The sequence below is a fragment of the Lepisma saccharinum genome, chromosome 3, assembly GCF_977018435.1.
Source record: "Lepisma saccharinum chromosome 3, izLepSacc3.1, whole genome shotgun sequence".
NCBI classification, from domain to species: Eukaryota; Metazoa; Arthropoda; class Insecta; order Zygentoma; family Lepismatidae; genus Lepisma; species Lepisma saccharinum.
In genome coordinates, this window is record NC_139231.1 from 61,650,126 (window position 1) to 61,672,938 (window position 22,813).

General features: G+C 38.1%; 2 protein-coding genes across 6 annotated transcripts in view; one reads left to right on the forward strand and one right to left on the reverse strand.

Annotated features, from left to right (window-relative positions):
• LOC145985815 (uncharacterized) overlaps window positions 1-2,300 on the forward strand; it is an 80,822-nt gene extending 78,522 nt beyond the window's left edge. For all 3 annotated transcript variants that reach the window (XM_083119903.1, XM_083119904.1, XM_083119905.1), the window contains exon 3: window positions 1,980-2,300. In XM_083119903.1, the coding sequence (XP_082976029.1) occupies window positions 1,980-2,068 (89 nt within the window). In that variant the 3' untranslated portion in view covers window positions 2,069-2,300. The remainder of the gene's footprint in view (window positions 1-1,979) is intronic.
• A 3,608-nt stretch (window positions 2,301-5,908) lies between these two features.
• kay (transcription factor kayak) overlaps window positions 5,909-22,813 on the reverse strand; it is a 28,119-nt gene continuing 11,214 nt past the window's right edge. Inside the window, exons 1-5 of one of the 3 annotated variants that reach the window (XM_083118664.1) lie at window positions 19,854-20,171; window positions 11,511-11,682; window positions 9,415-9,575; window positions 8,745-8,852; window positions 5,909-7,525 (exon numbers count right to left, since the gene is read on the reverse strand). In XM_083118664.1, coding sequence (XP_082974790.1) covers window positions 6,932-7,525; window positions 8,745-8,852; window positions 9,415-9,575; window positions 11,511-11,682; window positions 19,854-19,946 — 1,128 coding nt within the window. In that variant the 5' untranslated portion in view covers window positions 19,947-20,171 and the 3' untranslated portion in view covers window positions 5,909-6,931. Of the gene's footprint in view, window positions 7,526-8,744; window positions 8,853-9,414; window positions 9,576-11,510; window positions 11,683-13,101; window positions 13,355-19,853; window positions 20,172-22,813 lie in introns of those variants that run through there. The other 2 variants (XM_083118666.1, XM_083118663.1) reach the window with 2 other exon arrangements.

Below are 22,813 nucleotides of genomic sequence, written 5' to 3' on the forward strand. Positions count from 1 at the left end.
ATTTCTGAACCACTGCGTCAACTGTTCGCTTCCTATTTGCAGAACCGTAAGCAGTACGTAACGTATAAAGGACACACATCCGACGAGATAAGAGTCACCTCAGGAGTACCTCAGGGGTCTAACCTTGGGCCACTTCTTTTCACATTACTTATTAATGATTTGCCGGATTCATTTGAAAACTCACACAAATTGCTGTTTGCAGATGACCTGAAATTTTACAGGAAAATAAGCAAACAAGATGACAGTGTGCAACTTCAAAATGATGTTACAAAGTTAGAAACGTGGACAAAAATCAATGATTTAACACTAAATATCAGTAAATGTCATTATGTAACATATACTCGAAAGAAAAACCCAGTTGAATTTCAGTATCAAATATGCAACAATACTCTAGGAAGAAATTTTACAGTAAAGGATTTAGGGGTTATTTTTGATTCAAATCTTACTTTTAATAAACACGTAGAACAAATAATTAGTGAAGCGTTCAAGAACCTGGGGTTTATTCTTAGAATGGGGAGGGATTTCAAGAGTATAGAGACACTAAAAGTTTTGTATTATTCATATGTAAGACCCAAACTCGAATATGCATCTGTTATATGGAATACAGACACAGCAAAGTACAGTGTAGCAATTGAAAGAGTCCAATCGAGATTTCTTAGATTTTTAAAATACAAATTTCAAAACGTTTACCCCACATTTGAACACTACGACAACCTAATATATGAATGTCGGTTTACAAAGCTGTGTCACAGAAGAAGGTTACATGAAATAATATTCTTGTGGAAATTGTTAAATCACGAAATAGATGCTGAACATCTACTCTGCCAGATTAATTTTCGAATCCCGTCGTCGAAAACTAGACTAAAGAATGAAGTGTTTCTTATAAAAAAGGCTAGATCCGAAATTAAAAAGAAATCTCCATTGTGGAGGATGTGCACCAGTTACAATAACTTGCTAATCAAGAATAACACCATTGACATCTTTTCTATGAACCTAAGGGACTTCAGTAAAGCCACTATTAACACAATGGCCTAAGCTTAAACACATAAGTTCGTATTTAAATTGTGTGATAAAGTGTGTATATATATATAAAAATATTTTTAATATTTTATGTATGTATATGTATATGTATGTGTGTGTGTAGGCTATGTATGTATGTCTATATATATATATATATATATATATATATATATATGCATATATATGTATGTATATGTGTATATATATTTATATATAATTTCTATCTCTATATTACAGAAATATATATAATTGTAATGACTATGTATCCTTCATATGGGCTCTGTAATTAGGTATGTACCTGTTGAGTTCAATAAATAAATAAATAAATAAATCTAACCAACTGCACCATGAGATTACTGACGAAATCTGTGTAAAACACTTTGATCTCTGTGGAAACAACCATTGCGCTGGAGCTCAGAACCATTTTTCGCCACAGATGAAGGAAAAGACGCACTTTGCAGAATCGTCCGGTATTATGCAAGGTATCTTTACTGAAATTTCAACTAAAATCGTGAGAAATTTACCTCTCTTCATTAAAATGTGAAGGTGATTCTCTCCAAGTGGAGGAGAACGTGTTCAGTGTTTCAAACTGCACGTGAATTTCCCTACTTTTAATTTCAGAATGAAGAATTAAAAAAAAAAATAAAAAAAAATCAACATTCACATTTCTACTTACAAGTTTTGTTTAATTATGTATTGTATTACTGGTTTAGGGTTTCTAACATCATGGAATGTGAAAGAATGAAAACAATAAACAACAGCTCTTTCATTTAGGAAGAAGAACTGCTGCAAATTTGTTGCCAAATTTACGAATTCAGACTTTGAATTTTTTTCAGGGTGGACAAATGAGGTGTTGTGAAGAGCACCTCATTTTTTTTGTGAAGAAAACTTTATATTTTTGATGTAACTTCAAATCAAATTGCACAGTACACTATGTTCCTTTCTTTTTACTTCAATAGGTTTTGCAACGCTTGGAGTTGCCAGGTTGTTTGATCTAGCTCCATTTAGTAAACCAGTTTCAAAGGATGAAGCTAAGGATACAAGCTGAGAGGTGATGGAAACTTAAGTGGTGTTATAGTGAAATCTCAACTCAAGCTACACCCTGAGTTTCTGTGATTTAATAAAATGTTACGATGATGATGGAGGGATCAACAAACCCATTAAATAAAATGGACATAACTAAAGTAGAACTCTGGATATCAGTTAGTAATTTGTTATTTCATTCTGTTATGTAGCATAATTTTAATGTATAATAATAATAAAAAAGAGATTCACTTTTAAAGTGTTTCTATTCTAAAAATATTATCTCTCCCTCTAATTTAGTTGGTGAAGGAATAGGCTTATCTGAAATCGCTGGTTTATATGTCCTGAAGTTTTACAGCTGCCTTAGTTGAAAATTTTCAAATCTCATTTCAATAAAATGTGTTGCAAATTTTCAGGCTAATTGAGTGACACCAGTACTACAGAGAGAAAACATATGCCTGCATTTGTAATTGAAATCTTTGGATAAAGATTCAATTTTGTAGCATCGATGAAACTTTTTACCCTGAAAAATATTAAAATCCCTCAACTGTTTCTGCCCCTTTCCCCTCTCCTGGAGATGGAAAATAGCATGGAGCTAGGTTTTCTACAAAAATAAGGGAAGCCTAAAGACCAATTCATCTTGTCTGTGAAACAGTTCCAAATGATCAAACCAGATTCTGTACATGAGAAACATCCATCTCGAGTAGATCTTACTTCTGGCTGACATAATCACAGAATTCTAAGCAGCTTATTCTGTCAATGGTTGAATTAATGAATCATATGAAGGAAAAGAAGATTGAATGATAAATATCTCCCAGTTGAAAGGATGCATAGGCACCTTGAAAGCATTTTTTGGGTTAGTGACTTAATATATCAAAAACTTAGGACGTCTGGTACCCCATGTAAGATTGTAAAATATTAATTGTATATATATTATAATTTGGGCTGAGCCGAAGTCGATCCCAATGTATCGGTATTGGAAAGTATCAGTTGGAATTCATCTACCAATACCAGCAAATACTTTTCTGGCATTTTGGTCTTTCATGGGGTCTGTAAAATGCCGCACGACACTTTCCCAGGGTCTAATTATCCAAATAATTATGCAAAATTCACTTTCTTTTATTTTGCACGGAAAACTATATTTTGTGATTACATAATATCTATTTTAATATTCTGATGCAATTCTTGAATATTCTAAAGCAAATTTCTTTGTAAATTGATGCATATAATTGGAGAGGAAAATTTTGCACACCAAGATTGATCAATATTTTGAACAAATTTTAATTATTGCAATTTTAAAGTATCTGTTCAAAGTGGTATCGGCTCAGCCCTAATTGTAATACATAAAAACATGTTCTTCCATGTAGAAAATATTACTTTTATCACATCCATGGGCATGCTTTTTCCATGGATATGTCAGCATAAAACAAATGTATGTAACTTTGGCACCATTTTGGCTGAAATTTAAAATCCTAGAAGTGTCCTGAAGCAAAAAAGAAAATTCACACACACATTTTTTACTTTTGGTTTGTTACCACTATCGCTGAAATTTGTCTATCATCTAGGAAGATGTTTTAAGATTTGCTTGGCACATCTCAAACTTTGCAGCTACAGAAGGTTTTTCCACCCTTATGGTAGTGATGTTCTCTCCTATCATAGGCTGTAAAACCCATTCCATCACCAATCACGACATTGGAGCTTCCCTTAAAGGAAGCTTCTATTCAGCACAGCCTCATTCAGTTTAGCCCACTCTTCCTTGAAAGTTTTTCAAGGTTCGTCGAGTGTCATGGTTAGACGTTTTTGGGATGTTCAATTTTAGTAGATCAAAGGAACAATAGTAGTTCATACATCTGGCGATTTAACAGGGGTCTCTCTTAATGGAATAGCCTTGATACCCATTGCCTGTTCCATACAAGCCATGTACGCCAGTTGTTGACTGCTGGCCAAAGCAGGGGCATGTTGGTGGTCTATGAGGTCCTGGTTGTACCATTGCATAAACCAACATCCTGACAAATTCGTATTGTATCATGGCCCGAAGGCATGACTCAAACCCGGGCCACCATAGCCCGATAGTCTAAGCACTTCATAAAAAGGGCCCAATTATGAAAGCTGGAAAGAGCTTCCTCAAGCTAATTACACCGGCAATCTTCAGCAGATGTAAAAAACCACTTCATATGAATTCTTCCGGAATCTCAGGAAAGATAATGCAAACACAGCTTTATGCTGAAAACTCAGCCCCCTCCCAGTTATCAAGAGAGACTGTCTGTAAATGGTCTTAACGATCAAGTGTGAATTTCACATAATTAGCTCGAGATAATACTTTTCACCACAAGTGTTATTCAAAATCAATTGCGTGAACAGTTCTAGTCTCCCCCCAATGATGGGCCCCGAGTATAGATTGTTACGTAAATAAAGTGTTCCCACGGGCAGTGGTGCGATAGCTTAGTTTTATTTCAGGGACTGTGTAGTCACTTTTGGGTCTACTGATTCAACGAGATGATCAAGCTACAGGAAACCAGAGGTAAGGAATGTTCCTCTATTCCCCCTCATCATTCTCATAACCCTGCCAGACCAGTCAACCATCAAGTGTTAAAATCTAATGTTTAAGGGTTGTTCTTATTTCACTGGGGTGAGACCCCTTAGCTTGTTTACATGTTAACATTGTTCCCCCAGGGGCTATGGGGGCCCCGGGTTCGAGTCTCGCCTTCGGCATGATACGATATCTAGCTTTCGTATGTGCTGCAGTTAGTCTGGGATTTTTACATGAAACTTTTCAAGAAACCCCCTGTTCTTTTAGCGAGGCATTACGCTAGTATGACTAAGGATAACTCCTACCTCATTTTTGAAGTTTAATCGCAATTTCGTGAAAACTTATTCCTCTGTTCTGTAGTGCCCTGTCCTTTATCTTACGATCCACTTGAGATGATGTATTTTTCCTTGTGCCACAGTGATTCATGTTATGATTTTGTTGCTGCTCTTGCTTTTCAGCAACTGCTAACCGAGTGGATTTCTGCACATGAAGTTGTTGTCCGATTTAGGGCAAATCTCTGGGAATTGCCATCTGTATATAAAATAAGCAATATTCCTTGCTTACATGGGGAAATTACTTTCTACCAGTTTTTCTACAAAACTTGTGCTAAATTCACTCTACTAACCACCACAACACTCCCAAGAAATAATAACCAAACTGTCAATAATACACAATTTGCAAAATACAATGTACCATGAACTCCACTAGTAAAAAGTGTATTTCGAACTCCCGCCAATATAACTGCATCAAATGATTACAAAGCCCTCTAGTGGAAATTCCCATCACAAGGCAAACAAGAATAACGCTGACACTAATACCAGACAAATGCTTCAATCAATCAATTTAAAGTTGTGCAGGAATGATAAACGAAGTGAATCCAAAACATTTCAACATCCGTAAGAATACAGAGATGCTATTTTTTCTTTACAGTACTTTGAAAAAGCCAAAATATGCTGAATGAAACTGAAAAATGGCCAAAAAAAATGCATACAAAGCACCTCCACATATTTCCAGAACGTATCACCCAACCCAAAAAAAAATATATTCATGAAAATTGATTCTATACGTCTACATTTCCTCCCTTCTTATTCCTCTGTTAAATGCTCCAAGCTTTATATTCTAATAAATTTGTCTCACCTGCAACCTTCTGAACCAAATGAGGTAAACTTTAATTTTCGCATTCATTGCTGTTGGGGGTTCACATCTTCAAAAAAAATAGTACTTCTATTGAGTTCACTTTACATGCTGACCATTTGGCCCTGGAATTTAGTTGTGGCAGAAATAAATGAAGATCAAGTTCTCCCTCAAAAGAGGTAGCAAATAGAAACAAAAATACAAAGTTTAGATATTTCATATATTTTATCACAAAATTTTCAAATTACATAGCACAACTATACTTTTTTCAATAAAAATGGAAAAATCACATTGCTGTTAGTTTAATTTCCTAATCTGGAAGACCGAACAATTTATTTCCATAATCTCTTACATTTTCTTTTAAAGATCATTAAGTACAGGGCTTAAGACTAGCAGTTTCATTCACACATTGACAAACAAGCAGGCAATAGACGAGACACTAATTCCTGTATGAAAATAGTATAAATATTTATATATATGTATGCACTACTATATACGTTCTTTGATGCTGGAACAGTAATAGGGTCATTTTCTAAGCATGCTTAGTCAAAGGAATTGAAATGATCCACATTTCATCAATAAATTGTATATTTGATTTTTCATATATATCAAAACGATTTTTGTAATAAATTATATTTAATAATACGGGTAGTTTTACTGGCCAGCATCTGATAAAAATAAATACAATATATATATGTATTGCATGTATACACACTTATTACAATCTGAGGCTTAACAAGCCATATTGCTTTTATAAGAATATATGAAAAAATCATTCAACAGCACTACAAAATGACTGAATGCACACCCACATATACACATATAAAATGCATCAGTTCCTAATAATACCTAACAGGGGCTAGTCATAAAAAATACCTCGCATGGTGAATAGACAAAAAAAGCATGGATGGAATAGTTTGCATAGCTGTATGAGGACTGCTTCTTTGTATTGAAGAGTATGCAATATTACCAAATATGAGAGAAAGGCATTTTCATGGCTATAAGCAAATTGGTATGTTTGAGCTCCTCCTGTTGAGAAAATTGAGAACTTCAGAAAAAGCCAAACCGAGGCCACTTTGGTTTCAATACTTGTACATAATTCACACGACTTGTGCACATTCAAGTTCTATTTGCTATGCAGACGAAGGGAATCTACCCAATAGCAACACCTTCCACGGTTTCATCCCCTGAACTGCCCTCTTCGTCAGAGGCCTCGTTATCCAATCACAAAGACACCAGTTTGGGCGGAACAGAATCTGGGCTTGAAAGGTCACTACTGGAATTGCGCTGCTGGCTTGAGCATGAAGGTATGATGGGTGCAAGTCCTGATGACATTGGCATCAGCCCAGCAGATGACGACACTGGGGTCAATCCTGTGCCGCCATCCATGAGAGATTCGAAGTTGAAGGGAATACCTGAAGATGGGGTTGTGATGGGGATGCCAGCAACTTCTGAAATCGAAGAATCACCTTTGGGAACTGCTGGCGTGAATGCAGCCGCAACCGGAAGAGAGTTTGGACGAGGTAGTTTGGCACCGTTCCCTCCAGACAGCATGATCCTCTTCTGAGGTTGCGATTCACTTATGGCAACATTTGCTTCTGAGCGTAGTTCACGTTTAACCCTCATGAGCATGTCCTTTGATTCACTGATTGGGAAAATGATTGGCTTGATGTCTGGAGGCGATGAGGGACCTGTTGTGTTGAGCCGACAGCACTCCTTGTGAGCTGTCAATAAGAATTCTAATTCTGCCTTTTGTATCTGCAACTGCTGGATCTCAGTTTGGAGCCCTTCTTTCTTCTGCTCCAAGCTCTCAGTCTCCTAAAAAGAATAAAATGCAAAGGAAATTACAAAAAACTGAGTGGGTGGATCAATACATACATAAATATTGATTCTGTATATAGTAGAGATTGACTAATTTTTGCTGATACAGATATAAAGTGTACAGCTGATATAAAATTGCAAATGTTTCTACAACATAAATGTAAACCACCTTAATTAAAGTTGAAATCAATAATTCAAATACCAAATTGTCAAATTCAAACCAGGTTGTCAAGATACAGTGAATGACTAGCACAGAATTATGAAGCATTTAGTACAACATCAGCATGTACCAGAAATAGGCTTCATATGAATACCTAACAATAATAATGAATAAGAATAATAGGCATCCAAAAAAAAACCTTAGTGGGTGCTTACATCATAAAAAGATTCTAAAATTGCAGGTTTCTACGTTAATGAGTTTTTAATGAGTTTGGTCAGTAAATGAGGACAAAAACTTGTCAAGTTATTCATAAAATAACAAAATGGCCGAATTTTACAAGGTATGAATAGAGCACCGACTGAACATGTGGCCAGGCCACAAAATATCAACCCATTGTTTCTGTGTGTGGTAAGTGTTTACAGTCTTTTACTTTACACATTTTGTGTATCCACCCTTCTGGGGCTTTTCCTCATTCCATTCCCATACATATGCATTCTACTAAGCTTTTTATATCAAAATTATCATTTCAATACACTTCAATGGAGTTGCAATATGACATCCGGTAGTGGAGGAAAAAAAAAAACAATTTGTGGAATTTTCCCAAGTATTGTTGACACATGACAAAACTGACAGAACAGTTCAAAAGACAGGGTTTCAGACTGATTTTGCCAAATATAATTCCCCTATTTTTTTCCAGTTAAATGTCTTAACATGTTAATAAATAAAGATTTCACAACATTTTAATTAACCAAGACTTAATGAAGACTTGAAAATAAATATGTAGTCATATTTTATTCTCACACCTTTATGAAAAATTTCCAACTAATGAGTTGGTTGGAGGCAAAAGTGAAATGTTTTCTATCAATGTTGGCAAATCACTAGTGTTGGGCGATATAACGATAATGGAAGAAATATCGTGCAGGTGATATCAACTACATGATATATCATCACTATATTTGGTGATATATATCATGGAGACAATATATCGCCAATATCACAATACGGAAAAAATATTGTATCGTAACCTTAAAATATTTAAAAATCCAATGAACTTACCAAGAGAAGAGCATTTGTGTGATCCATTCTTCTTTTCCTACAGCGAGCTGCAGCTAATTTATTCCTTTCTCGCCTCATACTTCGCCTCGCCTCCTCCTCTGGAGAAATCTGGAAGAAACAATATAATTATACGAAATGTTAACAATGTCTGGTTAGTGGAAGACTATTTACAGATCATCAGATAATATGACAATCTCTATTACCTGAACATCAAGAAAGAAAAAAAAAAAAGGTCTTTGAAGTTTCCCAAGAGACAGATTTATTGAAATTTCTTGTTATCACACAAATGAGTTATGGAAAACTTCTGGGCATTGAATATCTGAAGGTAAGATTGATAGCTCTGAAAAGGTCAGACACTTCCTGAATTACCAAAACAATCAACCATACCTGTACACCATGTATCACCACTTTTCAATGGAAAATCAAAGTTTACAGTTCATTACTTTATATTAAATAACCATCACTTGCACTTCCTGCATCACCAGCTTTGTGAACAATTTCGAAAATTGCAAAAACTACTTGTAGACTAGTGTTAATAGTCTGCTGGTAAGAAGCACCCAGCTCCTTGTTCGACTGACTTGATTTAATAAATAACGAATGATCATTTCTTTGGTAAGTATAAATTTTTACACTAGGTATGTAATGTTGCAACTGCATGATCTCAACTTACCCTATCGTCCCTTATTGGCCTTCTTCCTCCCATGTTTCTGCGAGTGGTGCTGGTGGTGCTAACTGTTGTGCCTGCAGTCACTACAGTTGGGCGAGACTGAGCTACAGTGGTGCTTCCCCCTTGCCAACCTTTGCTGTCAACGTTCAGAAATGTATTTCCAGCTGCAAAATAAATCATTCCAATTAATGATATATGTACAATCAGCTATGCCTCTTTTCTTTTTTTCTTCAGAGAAAGTAACTTATCCAATTCAAATGTTCAAAGAATTCTTAAAATCATATTTTCTCAGACAACTTACTAGAAGACTACAGCTTCTTTCCTACACAAGTAACACTACACCTCACATATGCATGCATTATATGCAGCTGACAAACACTTAATTCACCACATAAAGGATATTGTTTAAGATACGAGGGTGTTGCCAGGTGGCCCGTGAAGTGCTAGGAAGCGTGGCATCATGCAGCGTGATTGGCATCCCCACTGCCAAGGCCAACACTTCAGTTGAAGCTGAGCAATGAGCCCGTAGAGATGTCTCCTACAATCGACTCTCCCGCCAAGTGCAAGGTGCGTAGTGTTATATGATTTCTACAGGCAGAGGGTGACAATCAATGCTGCTGCATATTGTGAGAGAATGCGCAGATAACTCAGAACAAACGGATAGGCATGCTGTCTTCAGGTATTGTTTTGCTTTATGACAATGCCCAACCACATGTTGCTGTGTTAACCCAAGACTTTCTTCCAAGATTCCACTGGGAAGTGTTTGATCACCCCCCTATAACCTAGAACGAGTGACTTCCACCTTTTCCAGGCAATAAAGAAGTGGTTGGAATGACTGTGCATCCACACCAATTAGGAACTTCGAGACACCATGCAGACCTGGCTCAACAAACAGGCAGCACCTTTTTTTGCAGAGGATATTGGAAAGCTGGTGCATTGGTATCACAAATGCCTGAATCTTCTTGGAGAGTACATGAAAAGTAGATTATACGTGTACGTAACTTTTGTCAAACCCATTTTGCTATTCACTGTGGTTTTGATTTCATGCCCTATCGGAGGTTTAAAAAAAAATAGCCCTCGTATTTTTGAAAGTTTACCATGTGTACCTTGCTATTAGAACTGGCAAATTAGGAAAACAGACAGTATAATAATTTTTCTATTTCTGTGAAATAACCTCTTCCCTTGTTGAAATACATGCAAACATCACCAATACTTTATTCAGATGGTGTGGAGTTACAAAGCCTGTGCATGCAACATTGACTTATGGCATCAAGGTGATCACTTAACATATGTACAATCAGCAGAAATAAGAATAGTGGGCAAAGCATCCATCACTACTTTAGTTCTTTTATTCTTCTATATCCTGTTTCTTTAAGGAATAAAACTGAACAGATACTAGAGCACAAGTTGCCCTATACTTATTGAGGTTTTTGTTTCAATTCTTCATGGTGGTTCAAATACCACTTTAAACTGTAGGTCCAGTCTTGATTAGCCTATCTGTGCATAAGGTGGACTTAAAACAATACAATCAATCTTTATTGACTTTCACACCTTGTTTTTTTAAAAAAAAAGTCTTCCAAAGTTAGTTTTTTCATGCCCTTTTTCATAAAAGTCTCATTTTTGTAATTTTGAAAACTGAGAAACCATTTGTTCACTTTTAATTAAATTGCAGATGAAAAATACACTCGTTCCTGTATTTCCCTTTCATTTATTTTATGCATTTTCTACTTCTTTGTTCTGTTCGAATAAAATAACTTAACTGAACTTTATTTCTGTTATTAACAATGAAAGTAATAAACTTTGTTTTGTAACTTGAAATGAATGATGTCAATTTCCAGAGGGGGTCGATGGACCTGTTCGACCCCCTTCCCGACACCCATGCTGTTGGGTGCTTAATTAAGTTTGGTTTCCTTAGTATTCCTACTCTCCTTCCTCTGATGTACACATATGCTGCATGTTAATGCCTCCCCAAAAGTATGGAAATTCCATTTTGAAAGCTCCAAAAATTAATACTCATCATACAGATGTTTCCCCTCAACCTCTCCTCAATTTGTGAAAATCATGTAACTACTTCATATAACTTTTTAACTTGAACTTACCCTGAGAAACTGGCTGCACAACTGGCGGGACAAAGCCTGCTTCATTTTGATGTGAAATGCTTTCGCACTGCAGCTCAATGAATGTCTGTTCAATGTTACGCAGAGTCGTTGGTGTCAAAGTGGGAGTCGTTCGAGTCGGCACACCAGAATTTAGACCTTCAAGAGTCCCAAGCTGCAATAAAAAATCACACAAATCAGTGAGATGCAAACAGCATTCATACACTAGAATTAACTGTCATTTTGACAATGCTAAATTATGATTTCTCCTACCTTGCAAGGCTCTGTATGTTCCTCCCAAGAACACATCCTTATCCAGCAAAAGGCAAAAAAAAACCAACTATGCAGTCTGTCTTGCATAGAAAGATAGGTCTTTGAAATGACACTAAAATTATTGTGCATCAGAAACAAACACTCGTACCTACTTTTATACTTTCTTATAGTGAAACAGTGGTTATGCGCACATTCAAGGAAGTCTTATTTATTCCATCATTAGAATAATAAAATGTCTTTTAATGAGTATGACAGCTTCAATTGTTTGTTATTTTCCGGATCAATTTCTGCCATGGCCGTATTTAGAGGGGGGTTTCTAGGGTTCAACCCCCCCCCAAAACTTCTGACATGTTGGATTAATGGAAGTGCAGAAACCAAAATCTGTAACTCATTTTCAATTATTTTTTTTCGAAGCATCACAAAAAAAAAAACAAGGAGACAATGTTGAAACGATAGAGCTAGAATATTCATACATTTGGAATTCTGAAACTTGAGTGAAACAGGATTTATTCTTGGAATCGTAGCCCACCTGCGACCCCTCCATTTTCACTTCTTCTGTCTCCTTTCCAGTGTTCTTCCTGAGTCACAAGGAATATAGACTGAAAATTCCCTTATGATTGTTCCAAGATTGAGGTTACAATCCATGCACCAGGCTGTTTTTAAAAAGAATAACTGGTTCCATACTTTTCAAAATTCCAAAAATTTAGTTTTAAGGTCAAGCAACAAAAACTTTGACAAATTTCCATCTAACTTAATTTTTTTTCTTGAAATTATCTAAAATTTAATAAAAAAAAGTATAATAATTGTGCATTTCAGTACACACTGAAACTTTAAAAGAAAAAAACTTCTGCTGGATATTCACTCATCTGCTGGATTGAGTATGCCCCCTCTTTGATATAATTATTATTATATTATGGAATAAACTTGATTTATTATTATGAAATTTTAATTATTGTTTTTATTTCTATTATTCAAATTTCTGGCAACGCCCATGGGAACAATTATGAATGAACCCCCCCCCCCCCCCGAAGATTTTTCCTGCCTAGGGTCATGCTTTCTGCCACCCTATAGATAAACTAAGAGCCGTAAATTTTCAGCAAACTTGTGTAAAAAGGAAGCATTTTTTATTTTTAATATGAGTAATATTAGAAACACAGTAGACATACACAGAGAACACTGGAAATTGAAATGTCGTTACAGGTTGACTACAAGGTTAGCGTAAAGGAAAATTTCGATTATTATATGAAAAACTCTCAAAATTGTTGCAATACTACAGCAGGCAAGTGTTGCTATATTTTACCCACAAACACGCAATACTAACCTCCTGATACCACAAATCTACTGGAAAAGCACTCAAATCCAATGGTTCCATTGTTAATAGTTTTCCTTTCTTATTTTCGATCGCGCGCGATCAATTCAATTAATCGACTTAATATTCGTTCGTTCGTTCGTCGGCGTTCGTTAATCCTTTTGTAACTCAAGCGCTTTCATTGCAGTCTCGCTGCCGGCAGTCTTATTTTGTCGACTGCAGAAAAAGATCTGCACCGGCACAGCGAACGCCTGTGAGTGTGGCCGGGGCTGCTGTTATGGCCGTATTTAACCAAAACGCGCTGAAATCAGTGGGACGCCCTGGCAATTACTCCGCTCCTTGGCAGGGGTTTATGCCAAGAACCAACACCCACTTCCACAAGTCGGCAAAAACAAACAGCAGACTTGGCACGGTGAACTTGGAATACTAGGTTGCTCCAAAATAAGAACAAAAGCAACGCGGCTCCGTTTGGTTTGGATGGCACGGCGAGATTCACAACCTGTTCACCACCGCCGTGCCATGTTTTTAGCGCTCTATTCAGTGGCGTGCCCGATAGGGGGAGGGGGCAGAGAAGATTACAAAATATAGGTATGACTACGGACCCCCATTCCCCATTTTTCACGTAAATCCTAGACACGTCACTGAGCCCATTTGTTCAGCCACCCTCAGCTTCTGGATTGCAACAATGCGCAACACGAGAAAATGCAGATATGAATAAAAATGGGCACATTCAATGAAAGACGAGCGCCCTTCCACAAATGCCATTAGCACTGAATACTGCTGCTTAGGAATGTAGTCTGTAATCCATAAATTGTCTGGGCTATTACTCCTGATGAAGTTGGTAATTTAGTCGTCTTTCTTTTTTAAGACGGGCATTATAATGAAGGCCACGTTGAACTATCACATCTGTTTACAAGAGAAGTTGCCCGTCCCCTCTACCCGGAAAATATCCCGTTCCCTATCTACCTCCCCACTCATTTTTTGTGGTGTCGTCACTGATAGACGTGAGTTTTCTATAGGTGATACAATATCCACTGTTCGTCTAGCGTTCTTTCTATTCCTATGTAGAACGCGGTGGCATCATAGGGTGGCCCTTCCCTTTCGAAAGTCAATTTTGATACCAAGTCGTAATGGGATATTTTATTTTAAATAACAAAATACGGGCATGTAATACGGAATACTGCTTTCAAAGCACACCCGCACAGTCAAAGAATACTTTAGAAAAACAAATCTTGCATAAAAGATTCAAAAAGGTAATCCAAACTTGTATGTTTTATGTACAAGTAATAAATCATACTGGAGAAACTTTTATTCAACGGTAGTAACTAAAGTTTCGTGAAGAGAAAAAATTCGAGATTTGTTTTGATGGGAAGCAAACACGTCTGCCGGCATTTTTATACAAGCAGCATATAGCACTGTATAGATTATTGATAAAAGTGCGGTTTCCCGCGCGCCCTCAGGCAGACTCAACGAGGAAAGTGAGTGCACGAGGTTTGGTACTGAGCGTGGGCGATTCCTGGAAGAATTTCCGGTTCGCGGCTGTCGGACGTTCCACACATTCCTGTTCGCTTTGCAGCGATTATGGTCCCCGCTTTATTGCTAATCTCAGGATAAAGTCATCCCTGAAACAAAAACGTGAGATATCGGCTGAAATACTTCGATTCGACCTTGGAAATTTAATCTGGGAAAATACAATAACATGTATAAACTATTAATAAACTTGTCTACCGAATTCTCAAATGCACGAAGGAAATGGGGACGTACATAACATACACTGCACTACACTGGTATTCACAAGAGCGGCAGAAACTAAGCAATTTGGATGATAAAATGCACATGACATTTTACCCATTACATGATCACTCACTATTCCGAATCGATCAGTGCTGGAACATTTCAATCAATTTTTAGCACGTTATTTTCCACATTGGATCACGCATGTACGAAAATGCCAGAATAGGGCTGAATAAACACAAAATATCGACTCCATACATTTCAAATTACGTTTTTCATCATCCGTTTTTCATCATCATCCTCATTTCCTAATTTTTGTATTACATTCTTATTGCTTCAGGAAATGTTATTAGCAATTATTAAATGATAAGTTCGTTAATGAAGTTTGATAAATGCTAAAAATCTCAATGGGATTGTCGAATTTCAGAGAAAGTTTTAAAATAGAATGCAATCAGTGCCTCGATTAGCTCTCCCATCTTCGACACGGTACGCTCAACTTTTACGGTGGGGAAAAAAAAAACACGAAGTCATCCCGTTGTTCCCTACAGCATCGAAATTGTATCAATCAATAGTAATATAAAAAACGTCACAAACTTTATTCCGTAATCTGAGGGGGAAAAAGCTTGACAGAAATAAACACAATGTTGTTACTTTTCGCGCCAATAAAATAATCAGCTCGTCGCATCGTCTTGTCGAGACGCGTTTTCGACTTTAAAATTACTGCTTGTTTGTAATGGTACACCGACGAACAGAAACGTTAAGCTGCGTGCCCCCACTTGCGAAGTCACGCCAACACAATGGAACAAAGTACGCGTTTCGCTGGTTTCCTTTGAGTATATCACAGCAGTTTACTCACCTTGCTTCTTTTGTGAAACAGCGTGCACTGCGCACACTCAACTGACTGACGGATGGAACACAAAAAACAATTATCAGCTTCACATGACACCACGTGATTACATCCTCGTGACCCTTGCGCAATCCCAGTTCCGCTTCTTGAAGCACAGGCCGAGGCTACTTCCCTTGTTGCCATCTCCGCTCTTTTGGAGCTAGATTGCCTTTCCCCCACTGCGATCCTCGTTGAGGAAAAATTTAGTTCTCCAATATTGCCGTAACAGGTTTCTAGTTTTCTTTCAACAAAGCATTTGCAAATTTGGTTACACGTTTCTTCAATATTTTAAGCCGAAAATAATTGTATAAGTGTAAGCGCGGGGGACACCAGTGTGGTATTTGAAAGATTTCTAGCGAGATTCCCGTAATATTTTTCCAAGAAAAAGGATTTTACATTCAGTATCACCCTAAGGGGGCATTCTCGTTCCAGCCTTACAAATACCACCTTTGTGGGCGCCGCTAGCTCACCTATCACAAGATAATAGTATTTCTGTGGAGGATATGAGAAGGTGATCTCGTTTGACCTGTGTAAAAACCTTAAGTTTAATTCGTTGGGAAAAAAACGTCTAATGGATGAGATAGCTGATTTCGCTAAAGCATTTCACAAGCTCATTATTCGTGATAGGTATATTAGTTTTGAAGTCACTCAATGTCTTACGTGATATTGGGCCAGGATTCCTTACTGGCGGCATGTTATGATCATGTATGGGATAGCATGCATGCTCTTGCAGCTTCGTAGTGACATTAGCTCCGTGTTAGTACACAGGTTTGGCAACACTGACATGGCTGTTTCACCAAGCTGCAGCTGCACTGTAGTATTTGAAACGATCGATTTTTTTAAAAAGCATTTGCGCTCGGCACATTGGCTTTACGAGAGAAAGGCCCTCGGCCTTCAAGCGTCGGAAAGTTGACGATAAATTGTCAATTAACGAATGAGTAAATGGCCATTGCCCCAGTGCAGTTTCCTTCGAGCGCGAGTGAGATTTACGCGGTCTGGCGGTTAAAATTTTGTATTGGCCCTTAATAAGATATTTAAAGTGCCTCAGACATGTGACAATATAATTGTAAAAGCACATGGATGACAAGAGAAAAAGTTAATCTCGCCTAGATGAGCATACCAACACATTGCTCCGATTGGTGAAAACTTGGGAGTCGAAGAGCGAGCGTTTTCACTCTACAAGAAATGCATAGGAGTCGAAACATGTATATCAACTATATTTCTAATAAAGTATGTTGCTTAATAAGACAAAAACTCCGCTAGGAACTGCAAAGTAAGGAACTCACAGCCCAATGGTTCCTAAAGTGTGCGCCGCGAAGCGTTCCAATATTTTCACTGAAATGACTTCTTACAAACATGATTTATTTAGTACCTTTTACATTTAAAATGTTTCTAAATTTGAAATAGGAGTTTGTTTTTTCAACTTAAGGGAAGCAACCTGACCACACTGGGCGTTGCAAGTGTGACATAGGTCTACATTCTGGCTTGGGAGCCGCGTTAAAATTTTGAAACACAAAGTACGCCGTGAAACGAAAAAGTCTGGGAACCCCTGTTATAGCCTAAAACTCGACAACTTCTTTTTCCCAATACTTGCATACAGTGGACAGAATAAAAGAAACTCGTAAGCCACGTTCAGACATAAAATAGCGGATGTGGATACACATGAATGAACGCACAATAAAACAATACTGTTCTTATATTCCACCCGCTTGCCTTTAAATATTAAATTAATATCAATATCGCTGTTACGTTCCTTGCACGAAAAATCTGCGACTTTAGTACACGCAGACTCCATGGTTGGTAATATAAATTTAAATTGCATCCTACACATGACAGTTTATCTTCGCTCAATTTCATCTATTTCTATTTTAGCTCTCCAGGAAAGGCGGTCGAGATCAGTAAAAAGGGAAAATCCCTTTTAAAAAACGAGTTTATTCTACTCTTTTTTGCAGTATAATGAAGGTCGCATGGTCATGGTTGGAAACTCAATTGCTTGTGATCACGTGGAGAAATGTCATCTTGTCAATTGTGTCCCCCTCTTCATTTATTCGAATTCGGCGCCCCTGAACGACAATCGCACGAAAATCTGAGAGCTTTGTTCAACTATCACAAAAACAGAACGACCTACTTCAATTTTCTGAGAACTATGACATCATCCTTTGTAGGTGTTCCTCCACCGCGGCTCGTACCTAGTACGGAATGACGCAACATCCGTTCATTTGGTGAAGTATTTCACCACTGACGTCATCACTGCTGTGCCCACAATTGGCTTGTCCGTGATTTAAGCCACGTTCACATAGATCTCATTACGATTTTTACCTGGTAGTTTCTATAAGATAACGAAATAGTACGTCAATACATGTTTAAACATGTTACATCTTGTCTCCACAGTTCCTTCAACCCACGCATCCAACACAGGAGAGCTACAAGATTCCAAACCACCTTCTTGGCCTGATGCCCACAAAACAAATTCCCAACACAGCGGCGTGCACGGAAAGGTTTCACCAGAATAACCACCTGTGATTAAAAATAATAAACCTTCCGTGTCATACCGTAACTTCTTCATTGAAGGGGGGTTTACATAGTTTCTGCGTTCTATAGGAGGATGGTTCAATCCAACTGACACCTCAGCAGGTCCGCACGTTGAGTGCTCGAAGTTTCGAGTTCTGGTCCGACAGTGATTTATCCAAACATCCCTGTAAAATTTGTCACAAAAACCCAACCCCCTGTCGAAAATTCTGGATAAACCCCTGGGTCCGGGTATCGATGTTCCTTGGGTATGACTTAAGATGACCGGACCCCTCTCAGATTTTCTTCATATTTGACATACTTACTGAGGCCTGCTAATGACGAATCTGAAGTTAAAATTTGTCTGAAACGTCTAGAAATTGCAAAATAATTGCGAACCATTGACGTGTAGTTAGGTTAGGCAAACAGTTAAAATTTGGTGTCGTGGTAGTATCAGGATCTAGAAATTGCAAGATAATTGCGAACCATTGTCGTGTGGTTAAGTTAGGTAAACAGTTAAAATTTGGTGTCGTGGTAGTATCAGGAATATATATATTTCCTTGTGAAACAAAACATTTCGCGAAAATCGACGGTTTCCATTCCGAAAACTAATTACTTATATTCGCTTATTTTGCAATTTCTAGATGTTTCCGACAACTTTTAACTTCAGATTCGTGAATAGGAGGCCTCAATTAGTGAGTATGCCAAATGTGAAGAAAATCGGAGAGGGGTCCGGTCATCTTAAGTTTTTCATAAATTTCATCTACTCAATCAAGTTAGTCGTCGCGATTGGCCAAATGTAACAACTGCACGATAAACAAGTTATATGTAAGAGATCACTCAAATTCCAAGACAATATTATTTCGAGTTTTGTAAATAACTCATTCGGTTCACATAACAATTACGGTAAACCCTCGTTAATCCGTACAGGAAAAAAAATATATTCAAGGTTTTAAATGTGGCTAAGCCCCGCGACAGGTTAAGTTTGCAGCAACTTTTCGCATATATAGACCCAAATGTGCGTGCAGAATATAGTTTCGCTGCAATACTGACGATTTTCTCACTGTCTGCGATATGAACAGCTCGGTGGTTGAGGCAAGACTGGCACGGGAGATGCAGAGCGTAGTTCTCATGCGGATTAATACATAAAACCTGCTGCAAACTTAACCTGTCGCGGGGCTTAGTAGTCAACAAGCGAATTTCCCAAAGAAAAGGCAGTCAACCACTGATGAAATTCTGTTTCCCGCAGACTTTGTACTGTAGTGTATTTAGGCCTATGCCCTTTAAATACACTTAATAATAAACTTGTTTTGTTGCTATAAACGAAGTTTTAATGAATTTTCTACCGTTCCTGTAGGTTACTTCAGTTAATCCAGACTTTCGTTAAACCGGTCAACTTATCCCCCCTTAGTCCGGATTAACGAGGTTTTGCTGTACTAGCAAACTCGTACCAAAAGTATTCAAGTTGCAAAGGTACAACACGCCAAGTAGTGTCAACTACTACTGCTACCATCATGCTTGAATTCGCTTTATATTCTCAACAACACGCCTAGATTCAATTACGTAACCTTTTCTACAGCAAACATCAAAGGTTACGAGTGATCGGTCACGTAATCTACAAAAGTAATGCACTCACCACTCGATCTTTGTCCTCTCTCGACCACTCGGAATACATTGTATAGTCGTCGTCTCCTGATGGAACCTGGCACACGGGAACAAGTTGCAACATTAAAGCAGAATGAATAATCGAATCTGCGAACTATGCAGGAAGAACTAGCACTCCACACGATGTTCGCACTGCGTTATTCAGAACTATCAGTCCGCACACGGCAAACACACTGAAATCACTTTCTACACAAGAATCAGCTCGTCTACAACACACTACTCCGCTGCCTGCTTTGACATGCGAATGTTCTGCCAAGGCAAACTCATCGCCTTTTACAAGGTCGTCATACTAACTGTAATGACGTCATGTCTCGAGGCAAGTTCGTGGAAAAAATTCCCTCCCCTCCTTCGCCTGCCACTACGTAAGTACACCGCATAGCCCTTGATCTGGTAATACGACAAACACTGCTGCCATCTATGGCAGGTGCTTTGAATGAACAGGTACACGCGGGTACCTGCTGATCCCAGATGCAGTGGAGCCAAGTTTGAAACATTGCCAGATGTGCCTTCCATCCGCACCAATTCTCCGTCCAACTTGAAAGTGGCGCAACCATAGATGGAGTTTGTGTTTTAAGTCCACTTTATGCACAGTAAGGCTAATCAGGACTGGACCTACAGTTTCAAGTGGGATCCGAACCATTATATGCCTCCTTTGGGAATCGAACCCGGGACCCCTTGATTACAAGGCGACGACGCTACCACTGCGCCATCGGAGTGACGCAACGAGTACGAGCTTTGGAACAATTTCGCACACACTCTTCAGCCACTGGTCGTATGCAGAAATAGATTTTGGCAGTGTGGCACTTTAAAAATGTTCACCGAGGGGGGAAATTCTGAAATTTCCCCTAATGCCCATTCAAATACCGGCCCTCTCTCCGTGGCAGTGATTAGCATAGCGCGTTAGGACGCCAGAGGGTTCGAAACCCGGCCTGGGCGTCATTTGTGTGTCTTCATCAACTTAATCATATCATCACTCATCCTGATCTTCGCGATTAGCTAAATGTGGCAGAAAAGCGAAGTAAAATAAATCAATCAATCGAATCATTAAAATACCTCCTTGGATTTATTCTCATATCTTACGCCTTACTGGTTTAAGCAGGTTCGTATAAAAAAGTGGAACCACGAGCAAAACAACCTGCGCAGACCCGCGACTCCTCTGCACCATACCCCCGCGAGCAGGGGAGGGGGAGAGTGGACCATGCTTCCTCATGGTCGGAGGTGGAGGGAAGAAGGGAACGCTGCGCGGGGACTTTTCGTCCCAAGGTTTCTTTCCTTGTGGTCGATCTATAGCAAAGCATAGATCGATTGAGTCGAGGGGTTTACGTTCCGAGTTCGAGTCCCCTCTTGGAGGGTCATTTGCGATGCGAGTGCCCTTCATCAACTTCATGTAATCGACATCCATCGGGGGCAAGGGAAGTTGACCTTCTCTTGGTAGACAGGTTCGTTATAACAAATTACATGCCAACCTAAAAGTATATGTATATTTCACACCAAGGACGTATTTAGGGGGGGGGGTCCGGAACTCGCCCGAAAGATTTATCGAGTACTAAAATTAAATAATGAAAAAAATTATTCGTTTAGCCGTTGTTATATAATTTCCTCTGAACTTATTGTAAGACAAGGATTATATTGGGATCATACGGCTTTGAAGAACGGAAAGGACGTATTTAGGGGGTCCGGACCCCCTCCCGAAAGACTTATTAAGTATGAAAATTAAATAATGAAAATATAAATTGCTGTACAATTTCCTCTGAACTTATTGGAAGACAAGGATTTATATTTGGATCATACAGCTTTGAAGGACAGGAAGGACGTATTTAGGGGGTCCGGACCCCCCCCCCCTCCCAACAAACACACACATACACCTGAAAGACTTAAGTACGAAAATTAAATAATGAAAATATACTCGTTTAGAAGTTGTTGCATAATTTCCTCTAAACTTATTGAAGACAAGGATTACTGGGATCATATGGCTTTGAAGTACAGGAAGGAGGTTTTTAGGGGGGTCCTGGGGTCTGGGCACCCCGAAAGACTTACCAAGTACTAAAATTAAGTAATGAAAATATTAGCATTTGTTGCATAATCGATGGTTATTAATATCCTCTGAACTTTTTACAAGGCCAAGATTATATTGGGATCATACCGCTTTGAATGGCATTACAAAGAAGATTTATGTACACTACTACTCAAAATAATATGCATAAAATTTTAATCAGAAACTTACTTTTCTCCAAATACATGTAACATCATTTTTGTTATTCGATAAACCTTCAATTATTCATCAATTTGACATTAATTTCATTACCAGGGCACTTGTTTTTATGTAAGTTACTCTGATCTTCACCACAAGTTAGCTTATACAGTCTTTTTACCTATTTGTGTAATATTAATTTATGTATTGTAATCAGTATTAATTTGATTTAATACAATTATTTTTAATTTAAACATTATTATTATTCCTAAGACACTTGGTTCGGACCTCCCCCCCTTCCCGGAAACATATTACTAGATACGTGCCTGTTTCACACATACATATAATTTCATTTCAATCAGTAATGTATGTTCATTATTTTTAGGATGTTGCAGGAACACGATAACTTAAAACTAAAGGAGTGTTTCTTGATGGTGCAAAGTATGCTTCGTTTCCCCCTCCCCCTCTGGAAAAAATACCTTACTTGCCTCTCTCTCGAAAAAAAATCCTGTTTGTGTTCATTTTACTGTACAAGTCCAACCACCAGACTGATTCAACACAATGCATAATATTGAGAAAAAGGCCCAGCCTAAGTGACACGCAACCAACAAGCAATATATGCATTGCCATGTCACTTTGGTGCAAAAGATTGCATTTATTTTTTAAGATTCTTTCCCAATGACGTGTCACCTGGCTTGCCTCTTCAGTTAGAAAGCTATCCAAGTGTTTTCTGGATTTTA